Source organism: Dendrobium catenatum, unplaced genomic scaffold, assembly GCF_001605985.2.
Source record: "Dendrobium catenatum unplaced genomic scaffold, ASM160598v2 fragScaff_scaffold_188, whole genome shotgun sequence".
NCBI classification, from domain to species: domain Eukaryota; kingdom Viridiplantae; phylum Streptophyta; class Magnoliopsida; order Asparagales; family Orchidaceae; genus Dendrobium; species Dendrobium catenatum.
In genome coordinates this window covers 959,773-974,457 of record NW_021318650.1, presented here as the reverse complement: position 1 = coordinate 974,457, position 14,685 = coordinate 959,773, and the positions used below count along the sequence as shown (strand labels likewise).

At 35.8% G+C, this 14,685-nt stretch overlaps 2 protein-coding genes across 2 annotated transcripts in view; both read left to right on the top strand.

Moving 5' to 3' along the window:
- The first annotated feature begins 3,582 nt into the window (after positions 1 to 3,582).
- LOC110100219 (mediator of RNA polymerase II transcription subunit 15a) lies at positions 3,583 to 5,742 on the top strand. The gene is made up of 3 exons (XM_028692918.1): positions 3,583 to 3,711; positions 4,387 to 4,498; positions 5,205 to 5,742. The coding sequence occupies exons 1-3, from the start codon at positions 3,598 to 3,600 to the stop codon at positions 5,288 to 5,290; spliced, it is 312 nt and encodes a 103-aa protein (XP_028548751.1). The 5' UTR covers positions 3,583 to 3,597; the 3' UTR covers positions 5,291 to 5,742.
- Positions 5,743 to 11,443: 5,701 nt separating this feature from the next.
- Positions 11,444 to 14,685, top strand: part of LOC110100489 (mediator of RNA polymerase II transcription subunit 15a-like) — an 82,203-nt gene continuing 78,961 nt past the window's right edge. Inside the window, exons 1-3 of the mRNA XM_020828019.2 lie at positions 11,444 to 12,119; positions 12,582 to 12,693; positions 13,135 to 13,246. Of these exons, the coding sequence (XP_020683678.2) occupies positions 12,004 to 12,119; positions 12,582 to 12,693; positions 13,135 to 13,246 (340 nt within the window). The 5' untranslated portion in view covers positions 11,444 to 12,003. The remainder of the gene's footprint in view (positions 12,120 to 12,581; positions 12,694 to 13,134; positions 13,247 to 14,685) is intronic.

The following is a 14,685-nucleotide window of genomic DNA, read 5'->3' as shown; positions in this document are numbered from 1 at the left end:
GTAAACATCTTTATATTCTTTTTTCAACAAATATACAGTCAAAGACATCAAAAGATTGTACATAACCTAACGGACACACTAACAGGCCTGCATAGGCAACAAACAGGATTACACTAGCGACAAGAAGTCTACGCAGAAGGCTTTCCCTGAATGTTAACACATATTATTGGCTTAAATAGCCGAGGTCTACCAAATCTACACTTAGACATCAAAGCACGACACTGAATCCTTATGCGGTAATCATAAGTCATTAATCTCGTACTGCTCAGAGTCAGTGAGATACGAAATCATACGAAATAATCAAATAAAAATCAGGATAAGGCTAGGAAATCACAAAGTCAAGAACTTAATGTATCAGTGGTCTATGTGTAGGTATTGTATCAGTAGTATCTATCATGTCCGTGTTACAATAATCAGAAGATATAAATCCGAATCTCGTTCTGTTTCATGTCATTACCAATTTCATATCCTAACAGGTGTCGGTATCCATGAATCAATAAATCTTATTCATGATCGTGCCCAGTAACAAACTATAAATTCGTCATAATCCATTTTAACGACAATTCGAAATACATATGTCATATCTTAATCATCAGAATCAATAGTATGCCTATCAGAGAAAGCTACAATGCATATCGTACTTGCCCATTTCATATACATGGTCTTACTGACAAGCAATAAACACTGGCTATTATATGTGTGTTGTAGGATCCTTTAGTGTTTGTTGTAGAATCCTATTGTTGTTGTATATTCATTACGTTGGTTTCATAGAGCGTCCTTGTGCCGTCGGCGTCCTTCAGCATATTTAAATCCTTTAATCCCATCGATATATCTATGGTCATGTTAAACGTGAAGCTCGCCACATCTTATACAGGTAAGTCAATCTCCTACCAATGCTTCAACAGGTTATTGTCTTTCGTATATTCAATTCATAGTCATATAAGAACTGCATTAGCTCATATCATTTCATATGCATTCAATCATCAATTTCGGAATCGGAATCGTCGAATCAGCGCTACGGGTATACAGATTCACATCACCAAACAATTTACCAAATTACAATAGAAATGATTATTCACGACCCAAATCTAAGATTTTTCGCTGATCCATATAATAACTCATGATTTTTTCTTATTCGATCAAATGGTATTACCCAAATGACGTTGAATCGTTCCAGAAATATCAAATATGTATTTATTCGTAGTATAAATATTAAAAGTGTGCGGTGAAGTCTGTGTTCAATAAAAACTGTCTTTTTTGTCATAAACAAAACAGGTCACAACACGATCAAAAATCAATATCTCTGAAAAAGTAGATCGGTCTTTCAACTTTAACAAATAGCTCATGGCGGAAGACGAAAAAGCGTCTCCGCGGTCTCGATAAATGATATTTTCCTTCGCTTTCCTTCTCTTTCCTTCTCTTTCTTTCCTCAGTATTTTGATTTTTAAAAAGTTTTTCTCTTCCCTCCTCACTGATTTCTTTCTGACATTTGGCCTGTCGTCTGGCGACGCCAATCGTCCTAGGATGTATTTGACAAAATCCAATCGTACAGGTGGAGTTTTGCAGGCGATAATTAATTTGCAAGGCGTTGTCTCGGGATTTGTGCACTGATCATCTATAGCGATCCAAAAATCGCAAATGGACGATCCTCAGAAATCAGCTGTTTCAATACAACTATCTTGACGATCTCAATATCGTCCGATCGATATGGGAAAATCCATCTTGAGAAGGTAAGATTGAAAGGAACGAATTCAAATCTCCACCTTAGAATGTCGTTGAATTTCTAAGGTCGAATTCAAATGGACCAAACAATCAATCAATCAAATCGTACAATCATTACAGACATTTACTAAACTCGTACCATGTCATTTTCAGGCATGAAACATTTTCAAATTGTTGTATGTTTCGTCTGACTTCATGACAGGTCTGCCTATCCAGCTTGGCATTCGTCATTCTATGTCATATGCAACCTCGGCAGATTGTTGTCCTCACCGATAACTTGTCTCGATTATCTTTTTCTCACAAAATGTAAAAATTAAACTGCTTGTAACTTCCCTTTCTCTTGCCCGGCCGGCGTTTTGCTAACTGTCGCTCCCATTTTGAGCGACATTGTAGCAATACTTATTCATTTGCAGTGTGAGTGGGAAATCGTGTTAGCAGACTCAATAGCTTTCTTTTGGATCTGGGTCTGTCAATTCATATTCGATCAATAAAAATCGCGGAATTCAAGTCGTAAAACGATAAATATGCTTCCCTATCTTTGGATATGATCTTTTCACTACATCCCGCTCTGATAATTGACGTCCAGCTTATAGTGAAGGATTCTCTGCTCTTCATCGTTCTTTTTTTCTTCTTTCTTATTCTTTTTTTTCGTTCAGTCAATACAGCATCCGAGGTTATTGCATTACGCATAGAATCAAAGAGAATAAACTTACTATAGTTTCAATGTTAACATATATAGTGCAAAATAAATCCAAGATATTGTACATAGCCCACGTACCAAAGGCTGCATACGAACAAAACAAGATCACTAGCGACAAAAAAGTTACGCGGGAGGCTCTGCACCTGAATTTTAAATTAATGGCTTTAGTCCAGCGGTACAAGTACAATGAAATAGAGATGTAATAGCAGTAATTTCATCGCTACCATTAATCAAATAGGACAATAAATCTTTAATCATAATACTAGTAGGAAATCCACAAGCTAAGAAACAATGTTGGTTATGTGGGTTTTGTATCAGTTTCATCTGATCTGTGATCATAATTAGGTACTTATATAACAGATATAATTCATGATCAATACAATATCCTATCTACTCGTGTCCCGGTATCATGATCCAATAACATTAAATATCATGAAATCGTTCAGTAACAGACCTAAATTCGTAATAATCTCAATCAGTAACGTCTCATTCAATAAATATCGTCATATCAATAATCATCAGAATCATAGTTATGTTATCAGGAATCCATACAAGCAATTCGTACAATGCAATTTCTACATTATAACAGCATACACTATTTTCAATGTGTGTTGTTAGAAATCCATAGTGTTGTTGTGATCTATTGTGTTGTAATATCTATGTTGTTTCTATAAGGTCGTCACGTCTGTGCCCGTCGAATATTTAATCCTTAAATCCAAATGATTTCATGGCTCTCATGTTTAAAGGAAGCATCGGCCACATCACTGTAGGTCGTCAATCTCAACCACTGTTCAACAGATTCCGTTGTCTTCGTATAATCAATTAATGTTAATTAGACATGCGAGCTTCATATCAACATTCTATGCATTCAATCATCATTTCGGAATCGGAATGTTACGAACTCCACCGGATATGCAGTATTACGATTTAACCAAAATCCCAAAAAGATTTTACCAATTACATAGGATGTTCACGACATTAGTAGTTTTTATGGATCAATATTCAATAACTTGATATTTTTTATTCGATCAATCTGTGGTGAACCCCAAATGACGGTGGATCTTCCAGAATATCTAATCGTGTAGATATTCGTTTCTATACTATTAAGTTGTGCGGTGAAAATGTGTGTCATACATAACCGTCATTTTCTGATCCTTTTCTTTTATGTGTCTAGAATGGACGCTCTAAGGAGGCATTCCCCCGTTGCTGCTGCTCCTGAGGGAACGACTGAGCTCAAGAAAAGTGCAGTAGGCTTTGAAGAAAAGATTTATGCTGCTGCTGTCAATCAGGTAAATGCATTTTCTGTATAAAAATGTCTTCCTATAGCTTATGATTGTCTTTACATAAATTGGCATCCAACATATAACAGATGTCCTAAAACATTAGTACTGCTTTTTTTGGCTGGTGAAGAAGGGCCAAGTAGGTCTATATATATGCATTACACTTACTGGAATTTGCTACGTAGTAGTATCAAGTTTCATGTTAGTGAAACCTTCCAGAGTGTTTTCCCACTGTGCATAACTATTGATGAAAACAATCATTATGTTTTCGAGAAAATGTTACACTTTCAAGAGGGTTGTTTCATGACAAATTATTCTGTGCGGAGTCCGGACGGCATCCATAGACCAATCAAAATGCGTCACGTCACCCCAAAAGTGTACCGCGCTCGGTACCGAGCGTGATACCGACGCCGGTACTGCTCAGTACCAAGCGGTATCGGACGGCTCTCTCATCTGGTGTCCACACAGAATAATCTCTCTTGTTTCATAGCCTCATGTTTTGTTTGATTTGGATTCTAAATGGAGCTGGTAGTGCATTGACGTTGGGCTTCAAATTATGTTTTATCGTTAATACTATATTGAAAAAAAAAAAGAATTCACGTTTTTGCTACTATCGTCTTTTCATCAACATGGGACTCACCTCTTGTACTTATTTCCTTATTTTCACTATTTTCATGATCTCAGTCATATTATCTGAGAAAGATTTCCTTGAAATTGCTCTCCATGGAGTCTAAGACCGAACAGAATACTCCAATGAACCCTTTACCTGGCATTAACAAAAATTCTACCGACGCAGGTAACAAAATTTTAAAATATATTTCCAGCAATGAATGATAAAATTTGTTTTCGTTGTACTACTACCAGAAGCATTATAAATGAAATATTGGTTTCAACTTAGATGATTTTCGTGACTGTTTACTGCTTCCTTGAAAACTTGTATATTTGTTATCCATGATGATTCAAAAAACCCTCTATGTTATTGTTTATGGATAAAAAAATGATAAAATTGTTTATCATGTTTTAAAATGATGGTGAATGAACCTCTCATCCCATCTCAATTATTTCACATACACATAGATCACCTTCCTCCGGTTGAATTAGAGGAAATAACTCTTACACTTTTTAAGTTTCATCAAAACAACTAGTGATTTTAGAACTCTTGATTTTTGGAGTGAAGACCCCTGGTAATTTATTCAAGATATATTAACCTATTGGAGCTTAATTAATATATGAAGCCCTTATGTTTTTGACTATGGGCTATTTGTTTTAACGTTTTTAGTCTTTCTTTCTTTTGAATACATGCAAATTAGATAAAATTCTTAGATACAGATACATTTCAGGGTTGTTTTCCATCATGTTTTCATTTTTATTGCTTTATATGTTCTCGCATTTCCTTTGAAGGTGGATTATAATATTATATGTTCTATTTATGGCTTTTATACTATACCGACCCATAAAAGTAGTGAATGTGACCTCTTTTTAATGGCTGTTGAATATCCAAGGTGTGGTGGGCAAGGCTGGCAACTCGCGTGGAGGTGCGACCTCAGAAGAGACCGCAGCAGCTGCGACGACTAAAGAAGTGGCATAGAAAGGTAACTCACTACGGCTGGAACAAATTCTGCAACTTGACAGCATATTTTTGCGCTATTGTTATGGCCTCCAATGTCGTCTCAACAATGGCCGCTTCCATCTATTTTGTTATGGTTAAACTTTCCACTGTCATCATTCACTTGAGATTTTAGTATTGGTATTTGATCTGAATTTGTTTTTTGTTGTATGTCTTTTATTTAGGATTCGTTTGGGACGGCTTTCGTACTGCTTTTTAAAGCAACTTTTTAATACAACAAATAAATTTTTTATACTAAAAAATTGCTTTAAGAAACAGTTAGAAAGCTGTCCCAAACGAAGCCTTAGATATTTGTATGTGAATGTAGATATGTTTGTGCGCTTTCATTTTGCTATATATATGGTGTGTACGAGAATTACCTTTTTCTCGAATGTATTTATCATCTAATGATATGAATCATCTTGTCTGAAGCATTCTTAGGCTTCGTTTGGGACTGTTTTTTTATTGCTTCTTAAAACAATTTTATATTATAAATTTTTTAATTTTTGTACTGGTAAGCAGCTTTAAGAAGCAATAAGAAAGATGTTCCAAACAAAGCCTTAATAAATTGTTTTGAATTGAGTTGCGTCAAGTTAGAATCATGTTGATTGAGCTGAAATGATTGAACCTTTTCAGTCTGTTATTTTGCATGTTGGTTTAAAATAGCCACGCAAACTAGCTATATTTGACAAGCATGATCAATGGTTCGCTGGTTGGCAACACAAATGATCGTTTTTTGTTAGTTGGTTTCAACTTATCAAATTGACTCTCTATTTAAAACTATCATTCACACCTAAATGTGTCTTTAGGGAGGTGATTAGCTTGCTTTGTAGATTTCTTTTATGATAATGGTTCTCTTAACAGGCTACATATCATATCCTCGTATGAAACTACACTTTCCAAATTCAAATGCGCATTAGGATTTCTCTCTTTTAATATGCTCAATATTGCTTATAAAATGAAATTTATTTGGAAGCATTTTTTGTGCTGCTTTTGGTTTCAATTGAAATAGAAGTTTTTGTAAAGATTTCTCGCTATTGTCTGGATGGTTTTCCTTCTCTTTTTGGCAATGGCCAAAGCTTCTTCCCTCTTCAATGATTCAGGGAATTTTTGGTTTCTTAACTGAGTTTTATTTTTAATCTCAATACTAAGGCTTATGTGACAGAGAATGGTCTCTTCGCTTCCATTCCTCTCTGAAGGAAGCTAACTGTTTCAGTCTCAATGAATTAGCTCTTAACTTCTTATTCTTGCTAACAAAGATAAGCTACTTTGGAATGAGAAAAATAAAAAACTTCCTTCTTCTTGAATCCAAAAAACGCTATTCTCTTTGAAGATTTTAACCTTCCACGGACTAAATTTGGTTTGAGACTTTTTTTTAAATTGGCGTTGCTATTTCATATTATATTTTTTTTAAGCTGTTATTTTTTTTTTTTTTTTTTTTTTTTGTTAAATAGATGTTGTATATAGCACTTTCTTATCATAAAAGTTTTCTAAAATATAAAAAAAAATTATCAAATTGAAATTATTGTTACGATCTGAAAAATAAAGTAGTAAAAAAATTATCTAAAAGGCTTCATTTAGGATAAATTTTTACTTTTTTTAAATTATGATAAATATTTTTAAGAAAATAATAAGAAAGTTGTTCACAGACAAAATCTAAGATCAAAAGATAAATGTAATCAGATCTAGACAAAATTTTTTAAACCAATATTCTTCTTGAGAATCTCTATTTAGCTTGATGAAGGTTTTTAGATTATTATAAGTTATAAATGTAATAGTTTCACTACAATCCACGTTGCGATTTGAATGGACCAATCATATTCTTAAAAATATGTCTAATATTATGATTAAGATTAAAGGTTTGTTTGAGACGATTACAGTTTTATATAAATGTGATTAAAAATCTGCTGAAGAAAGTATCTTTTTTGAAAGTTGCTATAGTAAACAAATTTCTAGCACACAAAGAGAGAGAGAGAAGTAAAACAACCAATCTTTTTTTACATAAAAACCCGAAGAGGGAAAAACTACGGGGCCTCGCCTAGGTGAAAATATTTTATTAAATTTCAGTGAATTACAAAAGTTTGACCCATCCCTTGACTTGGAAGCGGTTGAATTACAGTAGTTTGGAGAGTTGGATTAAGGTCTGTTGACGGTTGGGTGGAAGACTGGCATTGTCCGAGCAGAAGTTCAACTGACGGGGAATGATTTGATGATGGCCAGGAGGAAGACTAGCAGCGGTTAGTGGCCGGGTGGAAGTCTGGTGATGGACAGTGGTCTGATGAAGGTTAGGCAGAAGTCCCACGACGATCGGTGGATAGGTGGAAGTCCTCTGGCGGTTGGGCAAAAGTCTAGCAATGGTCAACGGACGGGTGGAAGTCTGGAGGCGGTCGGGGATGGGTGGTGGTCCAACAGAGGTCAGGCTGAAGTCCGATGATAGTTGATGGTCGGGGAGGTGGTTAAATGATGGTCAGGCTAAAGTCCGTCGACTACCGGGTGAAAGTACGGTGGCAGTTGTAGGCTGTGTGGTGGTTTAACGATGGTCAAACTAAAGTCTGGCGGCGATCGGCGGCCGGGTGGAAATCCGGTGGTGGTCGGATTATGGTCAGGCGGAAAGTCCATCGGTGATTGACAGCCAGGCTGTGGTCCGATGACAGTCAATGGGGGTTTGTGAATGGTGGTGTTGGAGCTCATAAAGCCTCATAGCTCTTTCTAATCTCGAGCCAAAGGTCTCCTTCATGTAGATAGTGGGGGTTTATTTATAGATTTTTATGAGTGGCACACCTTGTAAATATAGAGAAGATTCAAGGCAGGTTCGGGGTGCCCCATCAGATGACTCGTATTGATTTTCCTAATCATAGAGCTTTTTTTTAAACTATTTAGGTTCCTTAACAATGTCAGAATCCAACGATCTTGGGCTCGTTGGATTCATCTCGCCGAGCCGCTCGATTTAAGTATAAGTATCCCATATTTGAATATCGTTTGATCATCCAAATAATACTTTGAACCTTCCAAATACGATTGAGGCCCTCGATTCATATCCATTTGGGCTCGGATTGGGCTGATTTTGATGTTGTTGTGTTCTTCTTTTTGAGACGTTCACTTTTACTATAAGTTTGCTGAAATTATAATTCAGATGTTCCCAAGTTTAATTTTGTAACTTTCCAACTTGAGTATGCCATTAGATTCGTGCATGATCAAGAAGGCATTTGATGACGTATCAATTGCCCATATTTTTGGTTGTTGAATCTTGTAGAGTAAAAAAATTATATCTGTGATTTTAGCATTGTACGAAGTCAGGGTATTAATTGGAGCAAAAAATGTGAAAGAAGTTTACTACAAAATTTTTGAACTTGCTTTATATCAATTTCAGAGGCTCTAATGGGCTCCAAAAGTATTAAAATTGAGTCTAATACGTCCAAAAATAATTGCGAAGTTCGAAAACGTCTAAATCGGACTTTTTGGAAACAAATATATATATATATATATATCTATCTGTGTGTGTGTGAATATAGTTGCCGCCTTAATAGGCTGAATTTTCAATTAACTTAATTAATTCTATATTTAATAATATTTATTTACTTTGTATTATATTGAGTAAGTTAATTATATTAATTTTAATTACTAATTGTTTAATTAAGTTAAAATTAGATAATTAATTTATGCAATAATTATAAATTAATTATTAATATTTTAAAATATATTAATCAAGTTAACCTTAGGGCTTGCTTTTCAATTTTCATCTCGTTTTTTTCGGCTTCGCGGTTTCGCTTCCTTGCTTCATAGGAGTTGTAAGATTGCACCAGTGGCTTCTTCGACTCCTTCGTCGTTGTTCGACTTCGCACCTTTGACGATGTTCACTTTTCCTGTGGGATAAATCCCGTAGCTAAACAGCCCTTACGGGGGTGTTTGGTATCAAATTGGATTCAATTTTAGTATGATTTACTAAATCCTGTAAATTCAGATTTAGTAAATCCTATGCTCATAAATCCTAAATTGTGTTTAGTAAGACAACTTTTAAATCCTGTTAAATCCAAAGAAGTTTTTTTTTTTTTCAACATATTACAGGATTTAAAATAGTTGGAGATCTAAAATTGAAGGAGTAATATGAAGCCACTTAATTCGCTTCCGCATCAAGTTATAAATTTATTTGTTCTTTATCACATATTATATAATAATTATTTTAATTACTAATTATATTACTAACTATTTAATTACTAATTATATTACTAACTATTTAATTAAGTTAAATTAGGTAATTAATTTATACACAAATAATACTATTAATTATTTAATTAATTTACTTAGTTATTAATATTTTAAATTCAGTTAACCAATAATGGTTGAGGCGTCTAGAGTTTGCTTTTAAACTTCTCTTTGTCCGTCCTTGCTGTTCGGCTTCGTTGCTTGAAAGTCGAGCGCCGCTGGGAAGAGAGGGTGGGTTTGGGGTCGCCGGGGTTTTCGTCGGCGGCGGCGAGGTGGTTGAAGTGGAACAGGAGTGTTCGCGTGGTGGGAGTGACGAGGAGGATGGTGAGGGCGCGAAGAAGAAGCTGCAGTTATCTAAGGAGCAGTCGGCCGTTTTGGAAGAGAGCTTCAAGGAGCATAACACGCTTAACCCTGTAAACATTTCTTTCTCTCTCTGGTTTGCAGGATTCCTGTAGAGATTGCACGAGTCGCTTCTTCAGCTCCTTCGTTGCTATTCGACTTCGCTCCTTCGATGAGGTTCCCTTCCTGTCGGATCGGACGTTACAACATTTTTATCTGAAGCAACGACGGGAGCTCGGTCGCTCGCTGTGTGAAGGTAAGTTTCTCCCTTTCGCGCGCTTCTTCGGCCAAATCCCGTAAATCCGACTTCTAGCGGGATTAGGATTTACCGGGATTTACCGGATTTACGGCGTAAATCCGCAAATCCGGGATTTACAGATTTGCAGGATTTAAGGCGCCCAGATTTGCGTTTGGCTGGATTTACGGTAAATCCTACTTAAAACGACGAATAAATCCGATACCAAACACCCCCTTATGTCTGCTCTAAGCAGCAGACACTTTTGGCGAGATCGGATAGCTAGCGTTTGGTCGGTGGTGGCTCGAGTCGACGACAGGAACTGGACACCGATGACAGAGGGAGGGGTCGGGTTCGGTGTCGGACGGAGGTGGTGGCAGGGTTTGAGAACAAGGTTCTTTGGGGGCTTCAGCCCTAGAGGAGTGCAAACATATGAGGTGGAGGGGAAGGGGCTTGGTTGTGGATTCCATCTCTTATCTATGTCTATGAGAGGTGTGAGGGTGTCCCGGTTCTTGAGGTGTGCGAACAGAAGCCGGGGACCAAGTCAGCAGGAGATCAGAGAAAAGCCCTAAGAAGGCTTCGTCAAAAAGTGAAGAGAGAGAAGAAGAAGAGAAGAAGGAGGAGAAGGAATAATCTCCTCCTCGACCACCGCCGGAGCTCTTCCTGCCACCTGAAGACGCCGGAACTATGCTGAATTTTCGGGAAATGCTGAGAATTTGCAGAACTTTGTAATTTTGTGAGAAGTTGATTGTAAATTGATCGTCTTTGATTTGTAAGATGGATCAACCTTTGTACTTCAAACAAATATTAGTGGAACTTTGCAACTGGGCGAGGCACCGTGATTTTTTCCCTCTTTCGGGTTTTCCACATAAAAACCCTGGTGTTCATTTCTCTTTTCTGTTTGTGTGCGGAATACTTGTGCAAAGCTAGGACGCAAATTTACAAACTCTACCGCTGCGTATATTTTAGCACGGAATATTCGTGCAACGCTAGGACGCAAATTTACAAACTCTACCGCCGCGTATATTCTAGCACGCAACATATCTAATTTAACTTAATTGTATAATTAATAATTAAATATAAATATAATTAATTTAATTAATATAACTTAATATATATATTATTAAATATATAATTATTTGTGTAAATAATAATTAATGAGTAATTTGTATTAAACATATTATTAAAATTATAACACATTATATTTTTTATTTTTAATTATAAATTTATTTTTAAGTTATAATTATCTTCTTTACATTTAAATCTATAACTACTATAAATCCTAAAATATATTGCCAAATAATTTCTAAAATTCAAATTTACAGGATTTACTAAATCTCACTCTAAATCCCACTTGTTGCCAAACAGCCCTAGGGTTTGCTTTTAATCTTCTATTGTTCGTACTTGCTGTTCGGCTTCCTTGCTTCGCAGGAGGTGTAGAGATTGCACTAGTCGCTTCTTCGGCTCCTTCGTTGCTGTTCGACTTCGCTCCTTCGACGACGTTCCCTTCCTGTCGGATCGGACGTTACAACATTTTGATCTGAAGCAACGACGGGAGCTCGCTCGCTCGCTGTGAAGGTTCCCTTTCCCGCGCTTCTTCGGCCAAATTTCGTAAATCCGCTCTTCCTCAGTAAGTGTAAGTTGCGTTAAATCCGAGTAGAAACGGGATTTGGATTTACAAGGATTTGCCGGATTTACAGCGCCCCGATTTGAGTTTGGCTGGATTTACCGTAAATCCTACTTAAAACGGCGAATAAATCCGATACCAAACACCCTCAAGAATTTCTTCTCCTCCTTCGACGACGTCGGATCGGAAACCACGACTAGAGGCCTTCCTCCGACACTCTTTGATCACTGCTATCGACATCTTATTTTTCTTCGTCGGGAGCCGCCACTTTACCCAACGCTACTTTGCTCGATGGAGAATAACAACTGGCGGCCTGCCCAGGGCGAGACTCCCTCCATGGAAGTCTCTTCCTCCGACTGGAGGTCCCAACTCCAACCTGAAGCGAGACAAAGGATCGTTAATAAGATGTAAGACCAATTTTTTCTCTTTTTACTTCGTTCCTGATCGTTATCCATTGATCCATCGCCCTGATTAGGTTTTACCTAGTCCATGTTGGTTGAACAGAGCGTTAAGGGTAGTTCTGGTGTCTATACACCGGGGATAGATTATAGATATTAATGATATGAGGAGCATGATTACCTGTTAGGCTGTTATATACATAATTCATTAGTTTTTTTTTTCCCTTTACTCCTCGGATTTGTGCGTGGCAGAATGAATGCGGCAAATTCATAAAAAAACCTCTCAGGTGCCTGTGAGAATATTCTGATACTTTATGTTTTAATTCTCAAGAAAGAATTTTTTTGCTCTCAGAAAGAAGCAGTCTTGAAATGTAACACAATACAGATATACTTGCCACTTGACAGCCTGTTAAATTGTTTACAGTATGGCTTATATATTTCATTCTTTTCTTTTTTCTTTTCTGTTGCTAGAATGGACACTCTAAGGAGGCATCTTCCTGTGGCTGCTCCTGAGGGGATGACTGAACTCAAGAAAATTGCAGTACGATTTGAAGAAAAGATTTATGCTGCTGCTGTCAATCAGGTGCATGCATTTTTTGTATAACAGAGAATTCCAATGGCTTCTGATTGATTTTACATAAATTGGCATCCATATAACAAATGTCCTGAAAGATTAGGACTGCTTTTGGTTGGTGAAGAAGGGTCAATTAGCTCAATATACCTTGCACCAACTGTAATTTGATAATTAATTGCATCAATTTTCATGTTGGTGCAACCTTTCAGAGTGTTTTCCCACTGTGCACAACTATTGAGGAAATCAATCATTATGTTTTCGGGTAGAAAATGTTATAAGTAGCACTTTCAAGAAAGATGTTTCATAACGTAATGTTTTATTTGGTTTGGATTCTAAGTGGAGAATGGTAGTGCGTTGGTGTTGGGCATTAAATCATGTTTTATCTTTTATACTATATTGTCTTTCCCTTCAGTACTTATTTTCTCATTTTCACTCTTTTTATGAATTCAGTCAGATTATCTAAGAAAGATTTCATTAAAAATGCTCTCTATGGAAACAAAGACCCAACAAAACGCTCCAATGAACCCTCAGCCTGGCGTTAACCAAAATTCTACAGACACAGGTAACAAAATTTTAAGATAAATTTCCCAATAATGAATGATAAACTCAGTTTTTTTTGTCTACTACCAGAAGCATTATAAATGAAATCTTTGTTTCAACTTATATGATTTGTATTGACTTTTTACTGCTTCCTTAAAAACTTGCATATTTGTTATCCATGATGATTCAAAATACCCTCAATTTATGGTATTGTTTATGGATGGGATAATGATATAAAATTTTTTATCATGTTTTAAAATGTTTTATGTTTTATTTGAACAACTAGTGATTTTGGAATTCTTTGTTTTTAAAGTGAAGATCATTTTCACTGATAATTTATTCAAGATAAATGTTAAATTTCAAATTAGTCCCCCGAATATTCATATATGGTCATTTTAGTCGCAGAGTATAACATTGCTCCAATTCTGTGGCTCGACTATAGAAAATTTATCCAAAATAGTTCATTTGGGATTAAATTGGGATCAATTTTATATTGCAATTAGAACTTGAGGGACTATTTTGGATTAATTCTCTATGATCGAGGGAGTATATTGGGCAACATGATACTTTCGGACAAAATCATTCATACACCAATAGTCTGGATACTATATTAAGATTTTTCTGTAAATTTAATTATGTACCAATTTTGTGGTCGTGGAGCTTACCCTATTGCCACTTGATTATCAGACAAAGCGCTTATATTTAATTATGTACCAATTTAAGCTTTTAGCCTTTCTTTCTTTTTAATTCATACAAATTATATAAAACTCTAAGAAACAGATGCATTTCAGGGTTGTTTTCCGCCATGTTTTCATTTTATTGATTTTTATGTTCTCCCATTTCTTTTGAAGGTGGATTATATGGTCTATGCATGGTTTTTATAATGTACCGACCCATAGAAGTATTGATTTTGACCTCTTTTTAATGGCTGTTGAATCATTATACTTCATATAGCGTGTTTTTATGGTTATTCCAAAAATGGTTGACAAGAAATTTTGTAAAATTCAACTATTAGACTTGCTGAATTTATAATTTTCTAATATGATGAGAACAAAATGTGAGTGAAAAATAATCTAAAAAGAAAAGAGCTAAAGGGCAGGATTGTATTTAAAAAAAAAAAAAAAAGGCAGGATTGTATTTATCATGATCAGTGACGATTTGCTGTACTTGAAGAAGCTTTCAATATCTATATCCATCCATATGAAAGTTGATGATGATGTGTGAAAATTCATTAATACAAGAGCTTTTTTTTAATGGTTGAGTGAAAAATCTGCTTTCCGGAAAAATGAAACCATCTTAGAAAGTGAAAATACAGTTTCTCGTGCTTGTTTGTACCATGATAGAATGATTCTAGTCTTACAACTTGTGTTTTTTGAAAGCGTAGCAAATTTATTGGTTGTCATGAAAAGTACCATGATAGAATGATTCCAGTCTTATAACTTTTTTTTTTTTTTAAGTGGT

Bases quoted from the DNA above. Each gene is read 5' to 3' on its own strand.
- LOC110100219 (XM_028692918.1), top strand. From the start codon at position 3,598: ATGGACGCTCTAAGGAGGCATTCCCCCGTTGCTGCTGCTCCTGAGGGA. The intron at 3,712-4,386 runs GTAAATGCATTT...TCATGATCTCAG, and splicing joins ATGCTGCTGCTGTCAATCAG to TCATATTATCTGAGAAAGAT. The intron at 4,499-5,204 runs GTAACAAAATTT...TGAATATCCAAG, and splicing joins CAAAAATTCTACCGACGCAG to GTGTGGTGGGCAAGGCTGGC.